The sequence below is a fragment of the Salvelinus fontinalis genome, chromosome 40 (assembly GCF_029448725.1).
Source record: "Salvelinus fontinalis isolate EN_2023a chromosome 40, ASM2944872v1, whole genome shotgun sequence".
NCBI classification, from domain to species: Eukaryota; Metazoa; Chordata; class Actinopteri; order Salmoniformes; family Salmonidae; genus Salvelinus; species Salvelinus fontinalis.
The window spans coordinates 27,545,270-27,571,709 of NC_074704.1; the positions used below are offsets into that span (position 1 = coordinate 27,545,270).

The 26,440-nt window shown below is 42.1% G+C and overlaps 1 protein-coding gene across 5 annotated transcripts in view; it reads left to right on the top strand.

The window, feature by feature from the left end:
- si:ch211-126j24.1 (phosphofurin acidic cluster sorting protein 2) overlaps positions 1-26,440 on the top strand; it is a 109,538-nt gene that overhangs the window by 43,920 nt on the left and 39,178 nt on the right. For 4 of the 5 annotated variants that reach the window (XM_055907125.1, XM_055907127.1, XM_055907126.1 and 1 more), the window contains exons 2-5: positions 16,656-16,743; positions 22,866-22,955; positions 23,298-23,423; positions 25,514-25,676. In XM_055907125.1, coding sequence (XP_055763100.1) covers positions 16,656-16,743; positions 22,866-22,955; positions 23,298-23,423; positions 25,514-25,676 — 467 coding nt within the window. Of the gene's footprint in view, positions 1-14,941; positions 15,043-16,655; positions 16,744-22,865; positions 22,956-23,297; positions 23,424-25,513; positions 25,677-26,440 lie in introns of those variants that run through there. The other variant, XM_055907129.1, reaches the window with a different exon arrangement.

Sequence of the window (26,440 nt, forward strand, 5' to 3'; positions counted from 1 at the left end):
GACCATCGGCCTGACCAAGGCTCTTCTCCCCCGATTTCTCAGTTTGGCCGGCGACCAGCTCTAGAAAGTGTCTTGGTGGTTCCAAACTTCTTCCATTAAAGAGTGATGGAGGCCACTGGGTTCTTGGGAACCTTCAATGCTGCAGAAATGTTTTGGTACCCTTCGACCTCATAGCTTGGTTTTTGCTCTGACATGCACTGTCAACTGTGGGTCCTTATATAGACAGGTGTGGCCTTCCCAAATCATGTCCAATCAATTGAATTGAACACAGGTGGGCCAATCAAGTTGTAGAAACATCTTGAGGATGATCAATGGAAACAAGAGATACACCTGAGCGCCATTCCCATTATCATAGCAAGGGTCTGAATACTTATGTAAATAAGGTATTTCTGTTTTATTTATTTGCAAAAATTTCAATCCCTGTTTTGCTTTGCCATCATGGGGTATTGTGTGAAGATTGCTGAGTATTTTTAATTTATTTAATACATTTTAGAAAAAGGCTGTAACGTAACAAAATGTGGAAAAAATCAATGGGTCCGAATACTTTCCGGAGGCGCTGTATATACATTAGATGGGTGGGTGGGGGGGGCTGTTTTGTAGCCACCGACCTTCCATCTTGGCACTCCCCCACCATTGTAAAAAAAAAAAAAAAAATATATATATATATATATATATATATATATATATATATATATATATATATATATATATACGGCAAAAACAAATGTAAACAGTAATAAATGCATTTCTATAGCTTCCAAAAACAAATGTAAACAGTAATAAATGCATTTCTATAGCTTCCAAATATATATATATATATATATTTGGAAGCTATAGAAATGCATTTATTACTGTTTACATTTGTTTTTGCCGTGTTTTATTCTATTACCGACATCTTAATGCATACTTTTAAATTCTATTATGTGAGCTAAATAAAAAATACACTACCGGTTAAAAGTTTAAGAATATCTACACATTCAAGGGTTTTTCTTCATTTGTACTATGTTCTACATTGTGAAGACACCTGAAATCTGTCAAGTAACACATATGGAATCATGTAGTAACCAAAAAAGTGTTAAATAAATCAAAATATATTTGAGATTCTTCAAGTAGCCACCCTTTGCACTCCAGTGTAGATTTGGCCTTGTGTTTATTGTCCTGCTGAAAGGTGAATTTGTTTCCCAGTGTCTGATGGAAAGAAGACTGAACCATGTTTTCCTCTAGGTTTTTTTTCTGTGCTTAGCTGTATTCCATTTATTTTTATCCAAAAAACTCCTTAGTCCTTGCGAATCACAAGCATACCCATAACATGATGCAGCCTCCACCATTCTTGAAAATATGAAGTGTTGTACTCAATGATGTATTGTGTTAGATTTGCCCCAAACAGAACGCTTTGTATTCAGGACTAAAAGTATATTTCTTGCAAACAGGATGCATTTTTTGGGGGGAATATTTTTATTCCGTAAAGGCTTCCTTCTTTTCACTCTATCAATTAGTTTAGTATTGTGGAAACTACAATGTTGTTGATACATCCTCAGTTTTTTCCTATCACAGATAATTAAACTCTCCATTGGCCTCATGGTGAAATCCCTGAGAAGTTTCCTATCTTTCTGGAAACTGAGTTATTTTTGTAGTGACTGGGTGTATTGATACACCATCCAAACCCTAATAAATAACTGTACCATGCTCAAAGGTATATTCAGCGTCAGCTTTTTTTATTTGTACACATCTACCAATCTGTGCCCTTCTTTCCGAGGTATTGAAAAACCTCCCTGGTCTTTGTGGTGGAATCTGTGCTTGAAATGTACTACTCGATTGAGGGACCTTACAGATAATTCTATATGTGTGGTACAGAGATGCGGTAGTCTCTCAAAAATCACGTTAACCACTATTATTGAACACAGAATGAGACTTACTATGTGACTTGTAAAGCACATTTTTACTCCTGAACTTATTTAGGCTTGCCATAACAAAAGGGGTTAAATACTTATACCGCTTCTACATTATGGGGTATTGTGTATTGATCAGTGACACAAAATCTCAATTTCTAACATTTTAACCCTTTGACGCGTACGAGCACATATTTGTGATCATTGTTGAGTGGACCACGCAGCGTACCATTGCAAATATGTGATTGGAACAGTAGCAGCAGAACGTATGATACAACAAACGAGTCTAAACAGCATTGTTGTCTGAAAAGCATCTAAACAATGTTTTGTACTGATGGGAAATAAAGGTCTAAACAACACTTCCTCAATTTGACATTTTATTGTAAAAGATAAATGCGAACTTCATCATCCAAACTAGGGATGTACGATATATCGGAATCGGACGATATTAGCTAAAAATGCCGGCATCGGCCCAATATCTAGTTTAACGCCGAAGTGCAAAACCGATGTCAAAGCTGACATACCTATGTAGGTATATGACGCCACGTAGAATTTTGCGCTACATGTGCAACACAGCATTCCTAACCTAACCCAGAATGTCTGCTGTGTGGATCGAGCAGTCAACAAGTCGAGCAGTCACTTGAAAGAGTAAGAACATTTCAGCATTTCAGCTCAAAAGGCGAAATCCATTAACGCAAAGATCATCTAATTAATTGCCCCGGACAATCAACCGTTCTCTGTCGTGGGTAATGTTGGCTTTCGCCGACTGGTCGAGCACCGGTACACACTACCAAGTGCGCTATTTTTCAGATGTTGCCCTACCGGAGTTACACAGTAATAGCGTCACTGCTATTATCTTCACGACTGACATGTGGAACAGCAATATCAGTCCCATGAGCATGCTGAGTCTGACAGCACAGTGGGTCGTCGAGGATTTCGTACTGAGGAAAGTCGTATTGCATGATCATGAATGTGCTGGTTGTCATACCGCTGCTGCCATTTCAATGTCATTTGAGAACATGTTTAAAACATTCGAACAACTGACTCTAAGCTCATCAACTGCGCCTGCAGCAGGCGTGATACCCTCTGTCATGGCATTGAAACGCCTGCTCAACAAAACTGCCCACACAGGCTCTGAACAAGCGTGGCATTCTGTCTTTACTGTGTCGCCACCATACTCGATGCTATGTACAAGGACCGCTACTTCGATGCAGACAAGAAACAGGGTTTACGTGAAATGTTACATACACAGCTGGACAAGATGGAAACGGACACAGTGACAGTGCGCACTGAGGAAGAGAGGCCACGGACAGACAGAGCTGAAACTTCACTGCTTGACATGTATGATGAAATCCTGGTTGAGAATGAAACGACTGAACAACGAAACAGCACAGCAAGTAAGTGAAAGAAATAGGTTTTGATTATGTTTTACTGGTAATGGTGACATACGTAAATGGTGTATGTGTGTGTAAACTTTATTTAACTAGGCAAGTCAGTTTTAAGAACAAATTCTTATTTACAATGACGGCCAAACCTGGGCGATGCTGGGCAGATTGTGCGCTGCCCTATGGGACTCAGCCTGGATTCGAACCAGGGACTGTAGTGATGCCTCTTGCACTGAGATGCAGTGCCTTAGACCGCTGTGTGTGTGTGTGTGTGTTAACTATTTAACTGTACTAGAATGGTTTAAAGGCCGCTAAAATGTTTATTATTGGTATCGTTTTTTTGGGGCAAGGAAAATATTGGATATTGGTATCGGCCAAAAATGTCATATAGGTGCATCACTAATCCAAACATCACACAGAACATAACCACAGCCAAACTCATTCCATAAACCAGTCTAAATAACAGGTTACGCTGACAAAAAAAACAAACATAAGTTAGTGACCTAACAGCTAGACTTGTGCTCACCGGAGTTGTGGTATATTGTAAACAAGGGAGAAATAATATTGTAATATTGTTCAGGAGAGATGTGTGTCAGCTAAGCTAACAGCAGCTAAATTCTTTATGATACTTGTTTATTTTTGACAAGCAAAAACTCCCATATCCCAGAATGCCATTCACTATTAGACGCAAATAGTCAAAGATGGCTGCGCTCATTTCCTGAAAAATAGGAAGTTTGGCAAATTCATCATGCACATCTTTGATGTACTTGTTAGTGTATACAAGAACTGGAACACACAAATGATAAGTCGTTTACCGTTTTTGACAAATCACTCGGAAATCTCTGACCTTTAGAAAAATTGCTCCGACTTGGAAAAATCTTTTTCAACAGTCATCCAACTCGGGCCTGTTTCTAGAGCTCCGTATTTCTGACCTGAAGATCACTGATGTCATGATTTTGACCTCATATTCTTCAGAGTTCCCAGTTGTCTTTAAAGCACCATAAGTCAATCAAGTGAAATATCCCTTCACCTCATTTTTTATAACATCTTTGGTCTGACAGATATGTCAACCAACATGGTGCCACACACCTGGCAAATTGCTTAGCATTAGCTCATCATAATGAGTACAACTTTCAAGAAAGTATTTTACACACGTGTCCATTACAATCTATGCAAGAATCGGAATACATGATTTGTCAACAGTACTTGAAACCGTGAATAAAACAGTAAATACATTATGCTCCATACATACATACGGTATGCTACAGTTGAAGCGACAACACGCTATAGTGAAAATAATGCATTTACTTTGATAGGAACGCACACATGCCCAAAGTTATTGTTTGTGAGGAAAACAACAATGAAGACAATGCGGTCACCAGACAGAAAATTTGCCAGTGGGGAAAAGTTTGCATCTGACTACAGATGCACAATGTCTTCATACTTGATCAGGGGAAACACAGGGCTCTCAAAGAGAGAAGTTTGTGCTGCTCAGTAAATCCTCAAACATAAATTGTCTAACATTGAAATAGGCTACTACTTATGTGAAATAATGAGGTGGAACACACATTCAAACTGTTAGAAAATAATTAGAACTTGACAAGTTGAGACATATCCTATAGATAATTAGCAGGCAGCGTGCCTTGATTTGAGGGCAGTGTCATGTTGCGTAACAATCCCATTTTAGAACAGTGAGTACATTCTGACATCATGCACATAAAAAAACTCGCGCTGGGGCGACTGTTCGAGATATTTTGAACTCGCGCGTGAAAAGGTTAAATTCAGGCTGTCAGCCAACAAGATGTGGAAAAGGTGAAGTGGTATGAATACTTTCCGATGGCACTTTTCATCATTGTTCGGACTCCAATATCACAGATGTATTTAAATCTAGCCGAGGGTTGTTGTGGTTTCAGCAGTAGAACAGTTTTTGTCTATCAGCCTCCCCATTTGCACTCCCTAATGCAGATCATTTACGCTTTTTACCCATTAGCATTCATCACTAGCAAAATGATTAGCATCCCCCCCCATTCATAATACGATTTCTTAAAATCCCATTTAGCAGACACTTTTATCCAAAGTGACTTACAATACATTGAGTGCATACATTTCAGCATATGTGATCCCTGCAGGGTTTGAACCCATGACTGTGGCGTTGCTAATGACGTGCTCTTAAGTGAGCCACACACAACCACATTCTCTTGGTTTGTGTGGCTCGTGTGATTTTTGCCTGACCGAGTGACAAACCCCAAAGGATTCAATTTATCTCTGTCATTGCTAAGCGCTAGTGTTACTGTAATGGAAGGAATTGATTGGTTCTGTTGTTAACGACTGTTGTTCTCACGTGCAAAGCTAGGCTAGTAGCTTTAGCGGATAACCTGTTTTCTATTGCAGTAATGCCTGTGGTTTTAGCTGTTAACATTTTTAAGTATAGCTCAAGTATCCCTTGAATTAATACCCCATAGGAACTATATTGTCGAGACTTTCTTGTGGCCAGCAGCAAGTATGGGGAGGCAGGTAGCCTAGTGGTTAGAGCATTGGTCCAGTAACCGAAAGGTTGCTCGATCGAATCCCCGAGCTGACAAGGTAAAAATCTGTCGTTCTACCCCTGAACAGGGCAAGTTAACCCACTGTTCCTAGGCCGTCATTGTAAATAAGAATTTGTTCTTAACCGACTTGCCTAGTTAAATATATATATTTGTAAAGTAATGTTGTAGGTTTAGTACTAAAAACAATTGTTGGCTGTAATATCCCTCCCAGCTATTGTTCTGTATGTCTCAATAAGGAAGATAGTTTTCCCACCTTTTCTTGGCACTCGGCGCAGGCATTTCCTGTTGATTGCTCAGTACCAACAGACATAGGCAGGCGGCTCAGTCCAACAGTGTTAGTCAAAGCAAATAGCCATCCCATTCACAACAGAACTGGGCATTTGTAAGTAACAAGCAATTGCATCATATTACTGCAATAGTAAAGTGCAACCAACACTGTCATTCAACCGAACCACAACAACAAAGGTGATGAAGCCATCACTGCTTTTAATATGTCAGAGCTAGCATGTTTGGACTTGCTTTGGAAGGATTTGAGTGGTACAGTAGCCTGTAAAGCCTGAAGAGTCATGGCCACCCCCTGTAAATGTCACAAGCTGAGGATTGTTGATATTGTGCCATGCCTGTGTGTCACGACCACGGGATTACGCAACCCCTGAGGCTGTGGTCATAATGTAGGGCATAGCAGAGAGAGAGAGAGAGAGAGAGTATACAGGACCAGTCAAAAGTGTGGACACACCTACTCAAGGGTTTTTCTTAATTTTGACTATTTTCTACATTGTAGAATAATAGCGAAGACATCAAAACTAGGAAAGAACATGCATGGAATCATGTAGTAATCAAAAAAGTGTTAAATCAAAAAATAATTGAGATTCTTCAAAGTAGCCACCCTTTGCCTTGACAGCTTTGCACACTCTTGGCATTCTCTCAACCAGCTTCATGAGGTAGTCACCTGGAATTCATTTCAATTAACAGGTGTGCCTTGTTAATTTGTGGAATTTCTTTCCTTTTTAATGTGTTTGAGCCAATCAGTTGTGTTGTGACAAGGTAGGGGTGGTATACAGAAGATAACCCTATTTGGTAAAAGGCCAAGTCCATATTGTGTCAAGAACAGCTCAAATAAGCAAAGAGAAATGACAGTCCATCATTACTTTAAGACATGAAGGTCAGTCAATATGGAAGATTTCAAGAACTTTGCAAGTTTCTTCAAGTGCAGTTGCAAAAACCATCAAACAATATGATGAAACTGGCTCTCATGAGGACCCCCACAGGAAAGGAAGACCCAGAGTTACCTCTGCTGCAGAGGATACGTTCAGTAGAGTTACCAGCCTCAGAAACTGCAGCCCAAATAAATGCTTCACAGAGTTCAAGTAACAGACACATCTCAACATCAACTGTTCAGAAGAGACCTGCGTGGATCAGGCCTTCGTGGTCGAATTGCTGCAAATAAACCACTACTAAAGGACACCAATAAGAAGAAGACTTGCTTGGGCCAAGAAACACGAGCAATGGACAGGGCAATGGACATTAGACCGGTGGAAATCTGTCCTTTGGTCTGATGAGTAAAAATGTGAGATTTTGGTTCCAATCGCCGTGTCTTTGTGAGATGCAGAGTACCAAACTTTTGCTGGTGCTATACATACAAAAGTAGTTTGTAATCAAAATGGATATGGTGCAAAATCCTAATTTAGTTTTATGCTGCGTCATCGGAGGTAGTCAATCTATTGACATACTATAGCCAATCGTCTTAGACGGCTTCCCACTTTGAAATATTCAAATGTAACCACTTGAAATCACAGCAAGTGGGAGGCGATCAATGGTAAAGCCTTGGGAAACTGAGGCAATTGTTACTCACAGGGTAGGTTGATTACAGCCACAACATAATATAAAGGCTGAACAATAACACAACCTTGGCTGCAGATTTCACCGACATCTAAAAGTAGAATTCTACCAATTCGACGTCCAATTCTCTTCCTGGCGGGAGGCGAGGAGATTAGGAGCCGTGTGTTTTTGTGTCCCTGTTTTGATGCTGAAATGGGACGAGCTAGACCAATCATAGTTAATCTTCTTAAAGCCTTGAACAACTCGGTCAGGAGGCAACCTGCTTCTCTCTTTGTGTGTCAAGGCCCTTAGAGAGATTAGCAACTTTACAGACAATATATTGGGTCATGATCAAAGGCAGAAAGAAATTATAGAATATTTTGGTAGCTACGATTTTCAGGTCAAACCTATGAGAGGATTGCAGAAATGTCCTCTTGACATTTGTCCCCTCTTCTTCAGTACAGTTGGGTGTATGTGTGTGCTTTACTCCATATTCTGACCATGCATAGAATATTTTGGGAGCTATGATTTCAGGTCAAACCTACATATGAGCACAGTTGTGTGATGATTTGTGTTCTTAATTCTGTCAAATGATTGCCTATACAAGTGTCTGTGTGTGTTTTACTCCATATTCTGACCATGCGTAAGCTTAATACAGTATGTTCTAACTCTGTTTTATTTCTCCTTGAGACTCCCTTGGGGTACAGAGAAGAGTCAGCAAACACACTCTGAGCTGCTTTTTCAGCCAATCAAAACCCTCCTCCCACATCCTTCCAGTATTATTAGCCAATCACAAACCTCCTCCCCATGTCATCAGCCAATCACAAACCTCCTCACATCCTTACATTATTTATAGCACCCCCCTCTAGTAAAAAGACATATGGGCACAATGTATGAACGGGCCACAAAGAGAGTGTGTGTGTGTGTGTGTGTGTGCGCGCACACATTTGTGTTCTATTTCATAGAGCATGGATATGTGTACGTGAGTGACAGATCACTTCAACCAGTACCTTGTGTTCCGACTGCTCTGAACGCCCTTTCTCTTTTCTGTAACTCTGTGGTGCGACTTGGGGGAATACAGTAGTGAGGAGCAATTCTGCCACAGTCCTTCAATGTCACACACGGCTCGGTTAATCAAAGAGCATCGCGGTGATTTTAAGGGTCAGGGGTGTTTTTCATTAATGTGTGTGTGTCTGTGGTATACTTGTGGTAGTATGTGTTTGCACAAGGTCAGGGATATCACTCATTCACTGAGCCAAATGCTGGGGGAAATACTACATTGCCAAGACCCACATATAATGCGTTGTAAAATTAAATACTATAGAACTCCATTAATGGCTTCATACAAGTCCATATATTCAGAAACACGTGACTATCTGTGTGTATTGGGTTTTATGGCAGGGTGACTGTCTCTGTGCAGCCATACTGCACAGAATACAGTATCTTTTGTTATGGTTTCTCTTCTCCAAACACTTTGACATCAGCAGTTGCCTAATACAAGACTAGAAATAGTCCATTGCTACATCCTACATATCCAAAACCAACCTTGGGCAACACTTTTGCATTACTTTGGCATTATTTACGGGTTAGTAACTACACTGTAAAATAGATCAAGTTAAAAATTGTTAAAGTGTGTTCCAATTTGGATATAGCAAATGCCGTTATGTCAAATGCTTCTTTGGTCAAGCGGCCAATAATCTGCAGCCTATAACATGGACACAACTGTGTGACAGGGGCTGCTAGTTTTCAATACATCCCCCCTGTGTTAGTAATGACGAACTGTATCGAGAAGCGTTTTATTCATGCCAAACCCATTTTCTCAGAACACCATTAGGCACACTGCCTGACAGTGCCCAAAGACAAACAGGGGGAGTGTAACGGTAAACTGCACCTCAGAAGAATTGTGTTTCATTAGCATGACAGGAAGAGCATGTGCTCCTAAACCCCAATTCCCTGGAGACGAGGGGAAACGCGTTGAGGTAAAATGACGGATTATGCGTAACCGTTAAGCAATCAGCTACAGGGAACACGTTGCATTTGTCAAAAGAATGATTCATGCACTTGGGACTATTAACATGGCAGCTGGTGGAGCCCTACAATAGGCTTGGGCGGTATCCAAATTGTCATACCGACCTTGTGCCACATTTGGTAATACCGACACTGAACACAAGGGGAGCTATTTTCAAACTAAATGCTAACAAGCACATTGCGAACATTTTATACAGTCTCTGACTGAAAACATTTCAGGACAGACATCTCAGATAATAAAGTTACACACAACTCAAAAATGCTACTCACAGATGGCTGAACACACAACACGTTATACTAGACAGCAAGGCTCTTGATCCAAGGACAACAACCTCTCCCTCAACGTGATCAAGACAAAGGAGATGATTGTGGACCACAGGAAAAGGAGGACCGAGCACGTCCCCATTCTCATCGACGGGGCTGTAGTGGAGCAGGTTGAGAGCTTCAAGTTCCTTGGCGTCCACATCCCCAACAAACTAAGATGGTTCGAGCATACCAAGACAGTCGTGAAGAGGGCACGACAAAACCTATTCCCCCTCAGGAGACTGAAAAGATTTGGCATGGGTCCTCAGATACTCAAAGGGCCAAGCTTCCTGCCATCCAGGAAGTCTATACCAGGCGGTGTCAGAGGAAGGCCCTAAAATTGTCAGACTTCAGCCACCCTTGTCATAGACTGCTCTCTCTGCTACCGCATGGCAAGTGGTACCGGAGTCTAGTTCCAAGAGGCTTCTAAACAGCTTCTACCACCAAGCCATAAAACTCCTGAACATCAATGGCTTCCCAGACTATTTGTGTGGCCGCAACTTGGGAGGACTGAGATTGAGGCCAATGCTGAACCCACATCTGTCACGCCCTGACCTTAGAGAGCATTTTTATGTCTCTATTTGGTTTGGTCAGGGTGTGATTTGGGGTGGGCATTCTATGTTTTCTATGCTTTTGTGTTTCTACGTTTTGGCCGGGTATGGTTCTCAAATCAGGGACAGCTGTCTATCATTGGTTCCCAATCAGAGACATACTTAGGTAGCCCTTTTTCCCTCCTTTCGTTGTGGGTAGTTGTCTTTGTTTGTGGCACTATAGCCCTTAAGCTTCACGGTCGTGTTTCTTGTGTTTGTTGGCGACATTTTAAATAAAGAGGAAAATGTATGCACACCACGCTGCACCTTGGGTCTTCTTCCAGCATCGGCCGTGACAACATCAGTAGTTTGTAGCCCTTTCCTGCAGTCAAATGACCTCGTGGCCTCATGGGTGGAATGTTATTCATATTTTTCATTTGTCCTAATTAATAAAAACAACACATCCGGTGTTTGTGTCAAACTGTTTAATTTCAGTTTTCTCTGATGTATTTAAAGTTTAATATCGGGATGCAAACTCAAAATTGTATGCATTTCATCTCTATATGTTACACGTGTCTTCTTTTTGTTAAGCCCATAACCATGCGTGTGAGGTGTATACTTTTGTTTCAAAGTAGATTTGTTTAAGACTACCAAGAAACACAGTGTGACCCTGATTTAGCCCACTGCAGTAGAAGGTTAAGACTGGGTCCTGGACTTTCTGACAGTCTGTCCCCAGGTGGTGAGGATAGGAAACATCTCCCCCCGCTGATCCTCAACACTAGGGCCCCACAAGGGTGCGTTCTCAGCCCTCTCCTGTACTCCCTCTTCACCCATGACTGCGTGGCCATGCACGCCTCCAACTCAATCATCAAGTTTGCAGACGACACTGCAGTGGTAGGCTTGATTACCAACAACGACGAGACGGCCTACAGGGAGGAGGTGAGGTCCCTCGGAGTGTGGTGTCAGGATAATAACCTCTCACTCAACGTCAACAAAACAAAGGAGATGATCGTGGACTTCAGGAAACAGCAGAGGGAGCACCCCCCTATCCACATCGACGAGACAGTAGTGGAGAAGATGGAAAGTTTTAAGTTCCTCGGCGTACACATCACAGACAAACTGAATTGGTCCACCCACACAGACAGCGTGGTGAAGGCGGCGCAACAGCGCCTCTTCAACCTCAGGAGACTGAAGAAATTTGGCTGTATCACCGAAAACACTCACAAACTTTTACAGATGCACAATCGAGAGCATCTTGTCAGGCTGTATCACCGCCTGGTACGGCAAATGCTACGCCCACAACCGTAAGCCTCTCCAGAGGGTAGTGCGGTCTGCGCAACGCATCACCGGGCGCAAACTACCTGCCCCCCTGGACACCTACACCACCCGATGTCACAGGAAGGCGAAAAAGATCAAGGACAACAACCACCCGAGCCACTGCCTGTTCACCCCGCTATCATCCAGAAGACGAGGTCAGTACAGGTGCATCAAAGCTGGGACCGAGAGACCAAAGCTGTTTTTCAATCTCAAGGCCATCAGACTGTTTAACAGCCATCACTAACATTGAGTGGCTGCTGCCAACATACTGACTCAAATCTCTAGCCACTTTAATAATTGGATGTAATAAATGTATCACGAGTCACTTTAAACAATGCCACTTTTATATAATGGTTACATACCCTACGTTACTCATCTCGTGTATATACTGTACTCAAGACCATCTACTGCATCTTGCCTATGCCGCACGGCCATCGCTCATCCATATATTTATATGTACATATTCTTATTCATTCCTTTACAGTTGTGTGTGTATAAGATAGTTGTTGGGAAATTGTTAGATATTACTGCATGGTCGGAACTAGAAGCACAAGCATTTCCCTACACTCACATTAACATCTGCTTACCTTGTGTATGTGACCAATAACATTTTATTTTATTTGACCAGTCTTTCACATTGATGTTGGTGACTTTATACCACTACTGGCACAATAATTCAAGTAGCTCGGCTTTGTTTGATGGCTTGTGACCATTCATCTTCCTCTTGATCACATTTCATTTTCAATGGGGATCAGGTCTGGAGATTGGCCTGGCCATGACCAAGGTCTTGATCTGGTGGTCCTCCATCCCACCTTGATTGACCTGGCTGTGTGGCATGGAGCATTGTCCTGCTGGGAAAACCAATCCTCAGAGTTGGGGAATGTTGTCAGAGCAGGAGGGAGCAAGTTTTTGTACGTGGCTCGGTTCATGCATCCTTCACAAAGACAAATCTGCCCGATCCCAGCCTTACTGACGCACCCCAAATCATCACCATTCCTCCACCAAATGTCACAGTGGGTACAAGCCACAGTGTCTCGCACCCACTGTGACATTTGGTGGAGGAGCTTTCAAGACGCATGAAAGCCATGAAAGGGTTATTCCACCAAATATGGATTTCTGAACTCTTTCTAAGTTAAATCTAAGTTATTTTTTGTTATTTTGACCAGTTGTCATTTTCTGCAAATAAATGCTCTAAATTACAATATTTTTATTTGGAATTAGGGAGAAATGTTCAGTAGTTTACACAGGCCTATAAATAGTAAAACCAGAGAAACTGATAATTTTGCAGTGGTCTCTTAATTTTTTCCAGAGATTAAAATGCAGATTAAAATATTACATTAAATTTCATAACACTTTTCACAACACATTAAGTGTGTTCCCTGTGTGTTTAATCCAACAATAACTATTTTGTTCACACAATATCCCCAGCAAATATGCAATTTTAGCAGATCAGCTTTGAGGCTTTCAACATAAGCATTGCTCTACTGCACTGTGATAGCTTTTTATTTGATAGATTTTTTATTTTAAGTACTTTGCTTCCTCTTTCAAAATGTTGTTTAGTGAATCATCGCAAATTATTTTGGTAGCATTTCTACTTGATGAATTTTCCCCCATATTCCATCCAGTTTGCTTTATTTAATAATATACTTCACTTGATCTTTCTTGAATATGTTCCTCCATTTCTTTTTGATTTTCCTCTAACTTATTCTGTGCCTCTATGGTACTGTGATAGTTTTAGTGTACTGCAGTGAGTGAGTATTTCCTGTAAATATACTGAATCTCTTTCGCATGGCCTCTGAAATGACTGGACATTCAAACAATCTCCCTCCCTCTAGCCCTCTCTTTTCATCTCTCTGTCCATCCACCCCTCTCGTCGCTCTCTCTCTCTCGCTCTCTCTCTGCCTCTCTCTGCCTCTCTCTCTCTTTCTCTCTCTGCCTCTCTCTCTCTCTTTCTCTCTCTGCCTCTCTCTCTCGCTCTCTCTGCCTCTCGCTCTCTCTGCCTCTCTCTCGCTCTCTCGCTCTCTCTGCCTCTCTCGCTCTCTCTGCCTCTCTCGCTCTCTCTGCCTCTCTCGCTCTCTCTGCCTCTCTCGCTCTCTCTGCCTCTCTCGCTCTCTCTGCCTCTCTCGCTCTCTCTGCCTCTCGCTCTCTCTGCCTCTCTCTCTCTCTCTCGCTCTCTCTGCCTCTCTCTCTCTCGCTCTCTCTGCCTCTCTCTCTCTCGCTCTCTCTGCCTCTCTCTCTCTCGCTCTCTCTGCCTCGCTCTCTCTCGCTCTCTCTGCCTCTCTCTCGCTCTCTCTGCCTCTCTCTCTCTCTCTCGCTCTCTCTGCCTCTCTCTCTCTGCCTCTGTCCTTCCGATGAATGGCCAGTATAGAATGCATTCAATCAGGTGGTCTGGCTTTGTGCTGAGTTAGCGCAAAGTTTCTTCCGTCACTGCGTCTGAACATTCCAGACCCTTTGTGTCCAAGTGTGTTTGTGTGCATCTCTTTGGGTGCGTTTTGTGTATTTGTGTTTTGTATGGTCTGCGCGCGTGCGTGCGCTGTCAGTACTGGATGTTGAATTGGCCTGTTTGTGTTTGCCTGTCAACTAACACTCTAGACAAGTCAGAATTCTCAAAGACAGACTGTGACCCCCAACTTCCCCTCGGTTGTGTGTGTGTGGGGGGGGGGGGGGGGGGGGGGGGGGTTAGCTGTGTGTGGGTCTGAGGATGTGTGTTTATTTTAGTGTAAGTCTGTCGAAAGTGCTTGCATTTCCATTGTATTGTTTTTGTGTATGTGTTGGAGTAAGGGTCTGTAGTCATGGGGAACTGAAACGTGAATGTGTTTCTACTCTGCTGACCAAGGTTGCCACCCCATCACAGAGAGTGTGAGAGTGAAAAGGGGAGAGAGAGAACACATTCATTCAACCCCAGCTCTACTTTCTCCTCCAAATGCACTAGAATGGAAGAATAGGAGCCGTCTCTAGCTTCCTGTATGACTCGCACTCCGGCAATGCAGTATTTCCATAAAGGCTACATCCCAAATGGCACCTTTTCCCCTATTTAGTGCACTACTTTAGACCAGAACCCTATGGCACCCTATTCCCTATTTAGTGCACTACTTTTGACCAGGGCCCACGGTGCACTGTAGAGAATAGGGTGCCATTTGGGGAAAGTTACAGTCTGAGGGGAAAAGGGAAGAGCTCAGGGCCACTGTGGGATTTGTATGAAGCTCACAGCAGCACTGGTATTCAGGTCTGAACTGACTATCTGTTTTGTTAACCTACTTTCCTGTCATGTTTTCATGTTCTGCCGGCGTACATTGGTTTCACGGTCTCCTGACCGAAGACCTATTGTGTTTTGAAATGTTGTGATTATTCAAAAGATCTCTCTTCGGAGCATGTTTGCAGATTTTTTTCAATTTGATTTGCTACATTGTTTTCATACGTTTGAGGTTTCGTTTTTTGGGGGGTTGTGTTAATGTTAGACTCGCCAACAATGTCTTTTTTTATTTCCTCGTGGATAGAGCTTTTCAACCAATAATCAACAATCAGGCACGAGTGCCTAAGTCTATTGGATGAGTCATGTTCACACAAGTTAAGTCCTCCAAATTTTGCCAGTACCCACTTTTAATAAAGCCTGAAAAGATTTATTAGCAATATAAAACATTCAAAATCCTACACATAGGGATTCATAACCATTCATTAACGAACAGTATTATATTGTAATAAGCCTATGTAAGCCAACGATCCAAGAGCATATCCTCTCCTTGAGCTGTTAGATTAATGACGGAGAACTAATTAGGTCTCAATACAGTGTTCGACACTGCTAAAACAGTCGCATTGTTTGACTTGGCAGTGCGACACACATTTTTAATTGATTGCAAGGGTGCCAGGGCAAAAAATGGACTTGGCCACGTTAGTTTTCGGCTCACAATTAGCTTTTTTATTTTTTATTTATCATGATTTATTCAAACAGTAATGTGCAATTTATCAGAATCATTTTTTCTTTCTGAAGAGGAAACAGCGTGGGAATAAACCCTGTCTGTGTGTTCAGCGTGGGTAGGGCCTATGTCTACCACTTTGTGTTGCCTTTAGCGACGCTAATGATCGCCTAAACGTCTTAGAGTAGATGAAAATGCAATTAAAAGGTAACTACAAGGTAGCCATTACTACCTGGCAGGATCATGATTATTTTCTTCAATCCAGTGGCCATTTTGTTTTGAAAACTCCTTCATAAGTGTGCTACAGACATAGGCACTGTGTCCACGAGCTAAGCTTCCCCTAAAGTAAATTGAATTAAATTGCCAAAATTATATAGCATAATTAGCCCCTCCTGTCTATACAAAAAATAATTCAAAATATGCTACTAGATCAAAAAGCATGATTTGGCCACAGATAATTATTGGCTTCTTAAAAAAAAAATACAGCTGTGGACTGTTTAAATTGCCTGGTTTTAATGTCTATGCATTAAATTATAATCCAGACTGTGTGGAAAATGATTTAAGACTGAGACTCTCTCCTTTACAACCCAACATTGCAGAGTTGTGTGCATCCTTTCAAGCACACCCTTCTCTTTAACCTGTGGGGAGTTATTCACAATTTTTGATGAACAAATAAGATGTAAGATGGCAAAATAAAGAGCAAAATGATTGATTATTATTATTTGTGCCCTGGTCCTATAAGAGCTCTTTGTCGCTGTCGATGGCAAAAAACAACAGTTGAGAGTGCGCTGACCCTGGTGCTAGAGTACGCAGCGGGAGGTTGAACATTTTGAAGGGGTACGGGACTATAAAAAGTTTGGGAACCACTGATCTAAATGAATGAAACTAAACAAAATCCCTTCCATGTCTCCCCTGTTGACCACAGATTGTGCAGCCTGACCCTCAAGAAGCTGATTGTCCTCAAAGAATTGGACCGGGAGCTTAGCTCAGTGGTGATAGCTGTCAAAATACAGGTGAGTCCAGGTTAAGAAGATTATGCCGATTTTTAAGTAACGCGCGTCGGATTGTATTAGTATCAAGTGAGTGTCCATAAAAACACAGGAAGTTGGATTGCTGTTGACCATTGAAGTCTTGTGTTATGGGATGGTTTGGTAACAATTGTTTGCATCAATTGACTGATAATATATTCTGAAATAAACAACAAAATCAAAGGACTATATCAAGGTCAATACTAATAGTCAATTTACTCAAATATGGAAATAACTAACAAAAGCTAATGGCCAACATCGGAAATATTTTCCACTTCTCTGTGGTCCTCCTTACAAGCTATTTCTGAAGCCATGGCATATATTTTGTACGTCCTTTATTTCATGCATCTTGGCAGAATTGCGACTTAGCCACATACTTTTCCTTTCACACCTGACAACCTCCCCCAGAATCTCTCCTTCCACTAAGCTCAGTAGTCTGAGGACTGCCCGAGCGGTTACCAAGGTGACGGCTTGTTCGCTAGGTACAGAGAGAAAATGGAAAAATAAAACAGTTATGTCCGACCGTTACTTGGGGCACTGTGCATTCTAAAGTAGTCGCTTTGGCCCGCGGTACTGCCCAGTGCTCGCGTATTGCTCAGGGTTCTGTGCAATCTGAGAGAGAGAGAGAGAGAGCATTGTGTGGTTGAACTGTGTTCTTTCTGTTCTCTCTAATTACTGGTGGTAAATTCACTGGTCATTTTCACTATGCACTACATGAGTATTGAGAGGTAGATTATCAAAAATCTTTGCAATAATTTTATATACTGTAAATGGCAAGCTTAACTTTTAGTTACACACAGAGATCTGACATTTTACTACATTGGTTGGATTGATTTGTCAATACATAAATAAATTGCACTTTAATCTAAGAGGGGCCCAACAGGTCTGAACATTTTTGACATGGTCACTGGTGTTTGTGAAGGAAGACAAACCTCAAGAGATTTTAAACTTGTCAGCATGACAGGTACAGTTCATCAGGTGGTAGAAAACCTTCAGTGGCTGTTCCCTATCAGACCTTGAAGTGTCAGTCAATATTGCCCACCGCTGCGCTGTCCTCAAGTAACTCTGTACTTCAGCGTATTTCTAAGAACACTATTCAGAAACTATTCCTTTTTTCCTGTGTTGATTGTGATGGCTAGCTAGCGCCTGTCTCAGCCGCCTACCTGCCACTTGTCAGAAAAGGGACTTAAATGGCCACATCTGATCCTCTGATGACAGCATGTTGAGCAGCAACACAAAAGAACCGAAAGTTGCGGCGTTGGCAGGAGTTAAGACGGGTCTCGACTGCTCTGTATTCCCCATTTGAGTGGAGGGAAAAGAGTGTGAAAAATGTTTGTTCTTGGGTCACTCTGTATCTCTAGCTACTGAACTCAGAAGATTGTGGCGGTTTTGTTCCGTATGTTAAAACACGATAATGCGTACTCGTTTTTGGACCTTTCACTTTTTCTGAACACCTTCCGAAATGAGTTAATTTCTTTTGTCATTGAGCTAGCCAATAGCTTTGGTTCCAGACGTGTCTGAAGCCGACACCTACCTACGCACTTAGTTGTCAGGACCCATGGGGCTACTCTTGGAAGCCACATGTCTCTTCTTCCTGCTCTAGTATCAATTAGCATTCATTTCTTGAAGTAGCTAGCGCACCTTTTTAGCTTGCCGAGTCACCACGAGAGGAATGCATGTCCGAATACAGATTTTTCCATTTGTTTTTTTTATTTTCCTCACAAACTTTCCTTCTCCCTTTCGTCTCTAAAGACTGAATGTATTGTGATGCTTCATCCCTCTGCTGGTCCATTTTAGTACAGCTGTGTGCGACAGCTCATTAGACGTTAGATGCTGACTGCTGCTGTTGTCTTGTTAGCAATTAGCCTGTTGCATTTACAGTCAATTACTTGTGGATGTGAAGCTAGCCTCCCACAAGAAGACTAAACAGTCAGCATGGAGAGTTAGTGAAGCGCTAACTGACCGTGATAGAAAGAAAATAAGCTTTTGCCCCAATTTTCTTTCCTGCATGTCACTAGCCGTGTCCTAATTCTGGCTTGCCTACTACTTACTTAAACTGCATACATATTAATCGTACTACGTACTATTTAGCACGTACTGTTTAGTATGCTGTAGTATGCCACGGCCGCAAGTGCACCTGGGAACTCGGAAACAAAATGAGCTCAGACTGGGGAAAATCGTGACATTGGTGATCTTCAGCTCTAGTAGGATGCCGAGTTTCATCTGAGTTGGATGACTGTTCAAAAATATTTTTCCCAGTCGGAGCATGTTTTTTCTTCAGATTTCCCTGTTGTCTTGAATGCACCAACAGTTATGGCTTCGCATATGAACCGGAAAGGATTGTCAGTAGCGCCACCCAGTGATCTTTCACTACAGCGGAGTGCCAGAGTGTTGTTAGCTAAGTAGCATTTGGAAAAAAGTTTTTGGGAATTCGTAATTGGCCGATATTGGCTAAAAATGCCAACATTGGTATCGGCCCGATGTCTAGTTTAACGCCAATCTGCAAAACTGATATCAAAGCTGACGTGCATACCTATATAAACGTAGGTACATGGCGTGCATGTAGAGCTACACGTGCAACACAGCATTCCTAACCTAGCCCAGAATGTCTGCTGAGTGGATCGAGGAGTCAACAAGTCGAGCAGTCATTTGAAAGAGTAAGAACATTTCAGCGAGACAACTCAAAAGAGAAATCCATTAAAGCCAAGATAATGGAATTCATTGCCCTTGACAATCAACCATTCTCTGTCGTGGTGATGTTGGCTTTTGCCGACTGGTCGAACACCGGTACACACGGTGCACTATTTTTCAGATGTTGCCCTACCGCAGTTACACAGTGATGGCGTCACTGCAATTACCTTCACGACTGACATTTGGACCAGCGATATCAGCATATCAGCCCCATGAGCATGCTGAGTCTGACAGCACAGTGGGTCGTCGAGGATTTCGTACTGAGGAAAGTCGTATTGCATGCTCATGAATGTGCTGGTTGTCATACCGCTGCTGCCATTTCAATGACATTTGAGAACATGTTTGAAACATGAACACACTCGCTAGCTCCAGTCGAACAACTGACTCAAAAAATATGCTCATCGACTGCTCCTGCAGCAGGCGTGATACCCTCTGTCATGGCATTGAAACGCCTGCTCAACAAAACTGCCGACACAGGCTCTGAACAAGCGATTCGGTGGCATTCTCTTTACTGCGTCGCCACCATGGTCGATGCTATGTACAAGGACCGCTACTTCGATGCAGACAAGAAACAGGGTTTACGTGAAATGTTGCATACACAGCTGGACAATATGGAAACAGTGCGCACCGAGGAAGAGAGGCCACGGACAAACGAGCTGAAACTTCACTGCTTGACCTGTGTGAGGAAATCCGGGTTGAGAATGAAACGACTGAACAAATGAACAACAAAACAGCACAGTAAGTAAGTGAAAGAAATAGGTTTTGATCATGTTTTACTGGTAATGGGGACATACGTAAATGCCAACAATACCTTTTTGGTCAGTGTGGTGTGTGTTACCTTTATTTAACGAGGCAAGTCAGTTAAGAACAACTTCTTATTTACAATGACGGCCAATCCCAGACGACGCTGGGCCAATTGTACGCCGCCCTAAGGGACTCCCAATCACGGCCGAATGTGTTACAGCCTGGATTCGAACCAGGGACTGTAGTGACGCCTCTTGCACTGAGATGCAGTGCCTTAGACCGCTGTGTCTGTGTGTGTTAAATATTTAACTGTACTAGAATGCTTAAGGCCGCAAAATGTTTTTATTTCGGTTATCGATATCGATTTTTTGGGGGCAAGGAAATATCGGAACGTAATATCGGTGCATCACTAATTTGGAGTAAACTCGAGTTAACTGTAGGCCTAAGCATGCATCAATTGAAGAGTCATCTGAAGCTCATTACGAGCAGAGCTGCTGAGGAATCACGCAAGTGGATGTCAGACATTGTGACGGAGAAGTCCAGTGGGTACACGACTCGGGCTGGTTCCCGGAGTAGCCCTCTACAAGATCATCACCAGACTCCGTCTTCATCAGCCATATCCCTAACCACCTTCGTCTGATCAAGCCAGCACTCAAAGACTTGGCCTCTATTAGTTGATCTAGCCAACTATAGCTAGGCTACTAATGATAATGTATTGCACCTGCAATAACATAGCTCAGATGTGCGAGGGCATCCTTTTATGTTGAAAGTATAACAGTAGATGTACAGATTTTGTATTATTACAAACAAGAAACACTTTTAAATGAGAACAGAAATCCACTTTGGGTTTATAAAAAGGACATCACCAAAAATGCTACAAAATGAATAAATGAATATCTATAAATAAAATATATACATAAATCTACTGCTTAATCAAATCAAATTTTCTTGGTCCCGTACACAGACTTGTAAATGTTATCGCAGGTGCTACCAAATGCTTGTGTTTCTAGCTTCAACAGTGCAGTAATACTTTGCAATACAAAAGAATACACACATAATCCAAAAAGAAAGAAATTAAGAAATATCAGAACGAGCAATGTCAGAGTCTGAAAATGCACGTACTATAAAATTGTATATTTTGCGTCATGCGCGATCGCGTTGTTTCTCGATATTCATTGATTTCTGTAGGGCAACCCCATATCCCATCCAAGCAATAAAGAAAGCTCTGTAGTGAATTCCCATAAAAAAACATCACAGTCTCAATAGCCAGTTATTGCAGGATATCAAAGAATATGCAGTAACAACAGTATTTCAGTTCGACAAAACATTATCTATTAAAACTGTAAATGGTAAGTACAAATTCTACAGGCACTTCCAAAGTGAAAGTGCAGGGGTAAACTTACAGCATACTAAAAGATTTCAGCGATGAACATGAGTAACCACATAAATTGCATAATGAAGCATTTTTGCAAGTATAATCGATATGAAATGACCAATATTAAGATACTAGCTAAATGTTTTGTGAAAGACACCCTGTTTTTGTCATTTTGTGATGTATTGTTGTTGCATTTCTGTGCATCTTGGGACAGTATAAAAGTTAAATGAAAGACGAGTTTTCACTAAAATAGGTTTCAGTAAAAAGAGAACATTTTACAAAAATGTTTACATTTAAAAAATCTGTAATCTAACACAATCTCATTCAATTAACTGAAATTACACATCTTCATTTTCTTTCTCTTCAGTGACGACGTAAAGTCGCATATCCAAAGTTTTAGAACACCTACTCATTCAAGGGTTTTTCTTTATTTTTTACTATTTTCTACATTGTAGAATAGAGAAGACATCAAAACTATGAAATAACACATATGGAATCATGTAGTAACCAAAAAAAAAAAGTTACATCAAAATGTATTTTATTTGAGATTCTTCAAAGTAGCTACCCTTTGCCTTGACAGCTTTGCACACTCTTGGCGTTCTTCATATATTCATTGCTTTTGGTAGCGCATCCCCAATATCTAATTGATCAGCTATTGTCAAAACCGAAATTAGTATGACATCCAGGCATTTAAAGTATACTACATTTTTCGAAATGTCATTTTTCCCGGACTCGTGTATCAGTCTGAAACCCATACTTAACGAAAGCGAACTAGTATTGGGTGAGATGATAGAGCATTCTAGGAAAGAAATGACGTTGCCACGAGCAGAACCAGATATATTGAAATGAGCGAGATGCTCTCTCAGTCACACACACACAGTATCTGTGCACGTGTTCGCATCACGCTGTTCACAGCGTGGTAGCGAGGGCACCAAAGAAATGCCTTATGCTTCAGCGTTCTAAGTTGTTGCGGGAAATTGATCTATTATGCTGTTTGCGTTCTGTATCTACATCACATCGCTGAGTCTTCCTTTTAAAGTGGCTGGATCAGTAGGTTACTGAGGTAACACGCAGCTCCAAGACCCTGTCCAGAAACAACCCTTAAGCCCGAAGCATCATTGGCAAACGCTCCTTCTTTGACACGGGGATGTGTGAGTTTTTTAGATTTGAGTTTCTATACACGTTTCTCAGGGAAAGGAGCATTGCAAAGTCGAAGTGTTACCACTAAATGTCTTTATTTCAGTCACCATTACATCCCTAATTCTCTCTGTGCCTCTCTTTAAATGTTCCTCCACAGGGCTCCAAGCGCATCTTGAGGTCCAACGAGTATGTCCTTCCTCCAGATGGACTGATGGAGACTGACCTTGAGCTAACCTTCTCACTCCAGGTAGGGCCAGGTTAACACGGCTTTCAAAACTATTATATAGTGTCAAAGAGTGATCCGTTATGTGACTGAAATACCTATTTTCAATAGCCAACGGTTGATGTACAGCGCTTTTTGCTAAAGTAATGGTAGTGCCTATGTAAACATCATACCCCCTTTTTAGTTATAGTGTATTTCCCACACCTCATTTTGGCATTCAAAGCCCATCTGAGGTGGCGGGTCTGAAGGCATCAAAGAAATGACTGACTGAAGAAAAATGTTGTCATGGCTACAGACGTGATGCAAGGTGTGATGTAACCTCCTGTAACACCTACTGTGTGTTCCGCCCTTTTCTGTCCCCCCTAGTATCCCCACTTCCTCAAAAGGGACGCCAACCGATTGCAGATCATGCTGCAGAGGAGGAAGCGATATAAAAACCGCACCATCCTGGGATATAAGACCTTAGCTGTGGGCGTCATCAATATGGCAGAGGTAAAGACAACAGCTTAATATTTGTGACAATTTTTTTTAAATCACAACGGCATATGAAGTCAAACGCACGTTGCTTATCATGGGGTTGTACATCCGTAACTATGGAAAACAAGGCCCATGGTGCAAATTACGGGGGAGCCCAGGGCTCAGCCCCGCTGAATGAGACGTTATTTCCCCCTAAATGCAACGAAAGTCAAACTTTGTGAGGTCTCAAAAAAAATGCTGATTTAACCATTCTCCTATCAATTTAAAATGCAGTGGGAAATATGCTTTACAGTGGTAAATATGAAAATAAAATCTTCCTATGAAACGAACACCCCCACCTCTTTGTCATGGTTTAAACCATGTGTTTCCATGTGGCAGCGCTGTCCATCCAGTAGTGCTGAATTTCGGCTTGAGATGAGCTCCTTTTCGCATAGATTTTCCTTTTGTACTTCAAAAAAAAAATCTATTTGTTTGCCATGCGTCCTTGATAAAAATAGCCTTCATTCCAATGCATTTAAGTTGTCCCGACTTTTCAGGCTACAAAAATAGCTCAATTTGTCAGCAATCGCAGAATCTCATTAGGCACACTTTTTTTGGTGTTTTGTAACAGATGTCTATTTCCATTCATAAAATGGCGCGAGTATGTAGTTTGGATGCTGGAATTATTTTGGAGTGGACGAACACGCCTACTTTTTGAAGAGATTTGTTTGACAATCAGATGAAAATATCATGACTGGTTGTGTTTATGCAACAATAAAAGGGAATTCATTTTTACAGTTTAAATTATGTCTTTATTGTTAGGCGCGTGCACTCAAAACAGGTTACGCATTACAATTTGTTTGATGTTACTAATAGCAATTCGTATAATATGTTCCGAATTCAATTTTTTTGTGGTTAACATTGGCTAGGTGGCTAATGCTAATGTTTATCATAGGCAGGCTAGGGGTTAGGGTTAAGGTTAGGTGAGGAGGTTGGTTAGGAGTTAAGTTAAAGGGTTAAGGTTAGGGGAAGGGTTAGCTAATATGCTAAGTAGTTGCATAGTAGCTTAAAAGTAGTAAGTTGCCTTAAGTAACCTTCTGTCTTATTGAACCATACCAAATGTAACACATCATACTAATTTGATTTACGTATATTATGTTACGTCTAGTCTATGAGATCGGGCTGCTCTCCCAGTTCCAATTCAGAATACATTTTTAGCAAGGTCTGTGCTAAATTCAAAGTTGCCAAAGCAAGAAGGAACATATTAACAGGCCATAACAAGGAACTGTAACCGAATGCATAAAGTGAACAGAAGTGATATACAGAAACCCACTATTTGAAATTGACTGAACACAAGCCAATGTCATTATATGCACATCGGTGAACTATTCCAAACAGCCACCAGCCAGCATTAAACCATGCCCCCGGATGTAGGCATGCTTCCCCATTCCTCCAATCACATTACAGGACTACCCTAGCTACATTTCCTCAGGTCTCCATCCGCAGTACACTCGCAATTAGTTTCACAATTCCGCCTCCGCAAACGCCTGAATAATACAGCATGCTGGGGAGAATGACAGAGAACATGTCATACTCAGTAGAGATGTGACTGTGTGAACAAAGTGCCGTCAGGCTTTGCCTTGGGTTTGAATGACAGCCGGGATTGGAGAACATTTGGAGCTTTCCTTTTCGATGCAACCTGCCCCAGTGATGGATGGTTAATGAAACTCCAGGGCTGCCTCTCAGATGGCACCGTATGCGATTTGGTACACAGCCTAGAGCTTAGAGCCAACGTAGAGAAGTGGGGTGGGAGTAGAGGCGTCCCTGTGATGGGGTTTCTGTCAAGGTGAGAGGCACAAATCCGATTTGGTGAGCCATGAGGAAGAAAATTAAGTTTCCCCGTTTCTAAGAAAAACTGTGTGCATCAGTTGGAAGGTGCGTGTGTGTTTGCAAATTTATGAATGTGTGTGTGTGTGCCTGCATGGGCTCGTGTTTATTTGTGTGTGTGTCTGTGTGTGTGCGTCTGCATTAGCTCATGTATTTTACTCAGGTACTCATTGTTCTGTTTCAATGAACACAAAAACTCTATGTCGCTCACACACTTCTCTGTCCTGATTTGGGTTTAGGTGATGCAGCATCCGACAGATGGAGCCCAGATCCTGGGTCTCCATAGCAACGTGAAGGAGGTGCCGGTGCGTGCGGCCGAGCTCAGCGTGTATTCCCTGTCCAGTCAGCCCATTGACCATGAGGACGGCAGCGGGCAGCCAGGGACCAAGGCCAAAGCCTTAGGTGGGGGACCTTGAAACCAGTGCCTGTCATTACAAGTGTTTGGCTCACATGCTGAGGAAAGCTATTCATCCCGAAAAACAGTTGGTTTTGCCATAATGTTATTTAATTGCATAAAGTATCCTTGTCCGAGTCTCCTGCCCTAAGGGCCATTCTGGCTATCTCTTGTTTCTGTAGCATGAGTCAGTTTGGACTGGATGCTGGACTGGACGCTAGTCTATCTCAGGGCTTTTAATGGCATAATAAGTGCATATTTACATTGCACTTAGCCTGACAGTCGCGTGAGTGAAACCATTTCCTCCGCGCTTCTTAACACCCGCCTCCTTAACCAGGAAGCCAGCCACAACCAGTTTGTCGGAGGAAACACCATTCAACTGGTGACCGAGGCTAGCCTGTAGGCGCCCGGCCCGCCATAAGGAGTCGCAAGAGCATAAATGAGCCAAGTAAAGCTCCCCTCCCCTAACCCGGACGGCGCTGGGCCAATTGTGTGCCGCCCTATGGGATTTCCAATCACGGCCAGTTGTGATGCAGCCCGGGATCGAACCCAGGTCTGTAGTGACACCTCTAGCACTGCGATGCCTTAGACCGCTGCGCCAGTCAGGAGGCCCAGGCAGTTGCACATTTTAATAGACATTTGTTTCTATATTGACAACTCGTTTTCACAAAGGGCATGACAGAATGGCTGAGGTTAACTTTTCTAAAAAATAAATTATTATGAAAGAAATGTATTTTGTGTAGCCTTTCAATGTCTCAATGTTTCAGTCGTC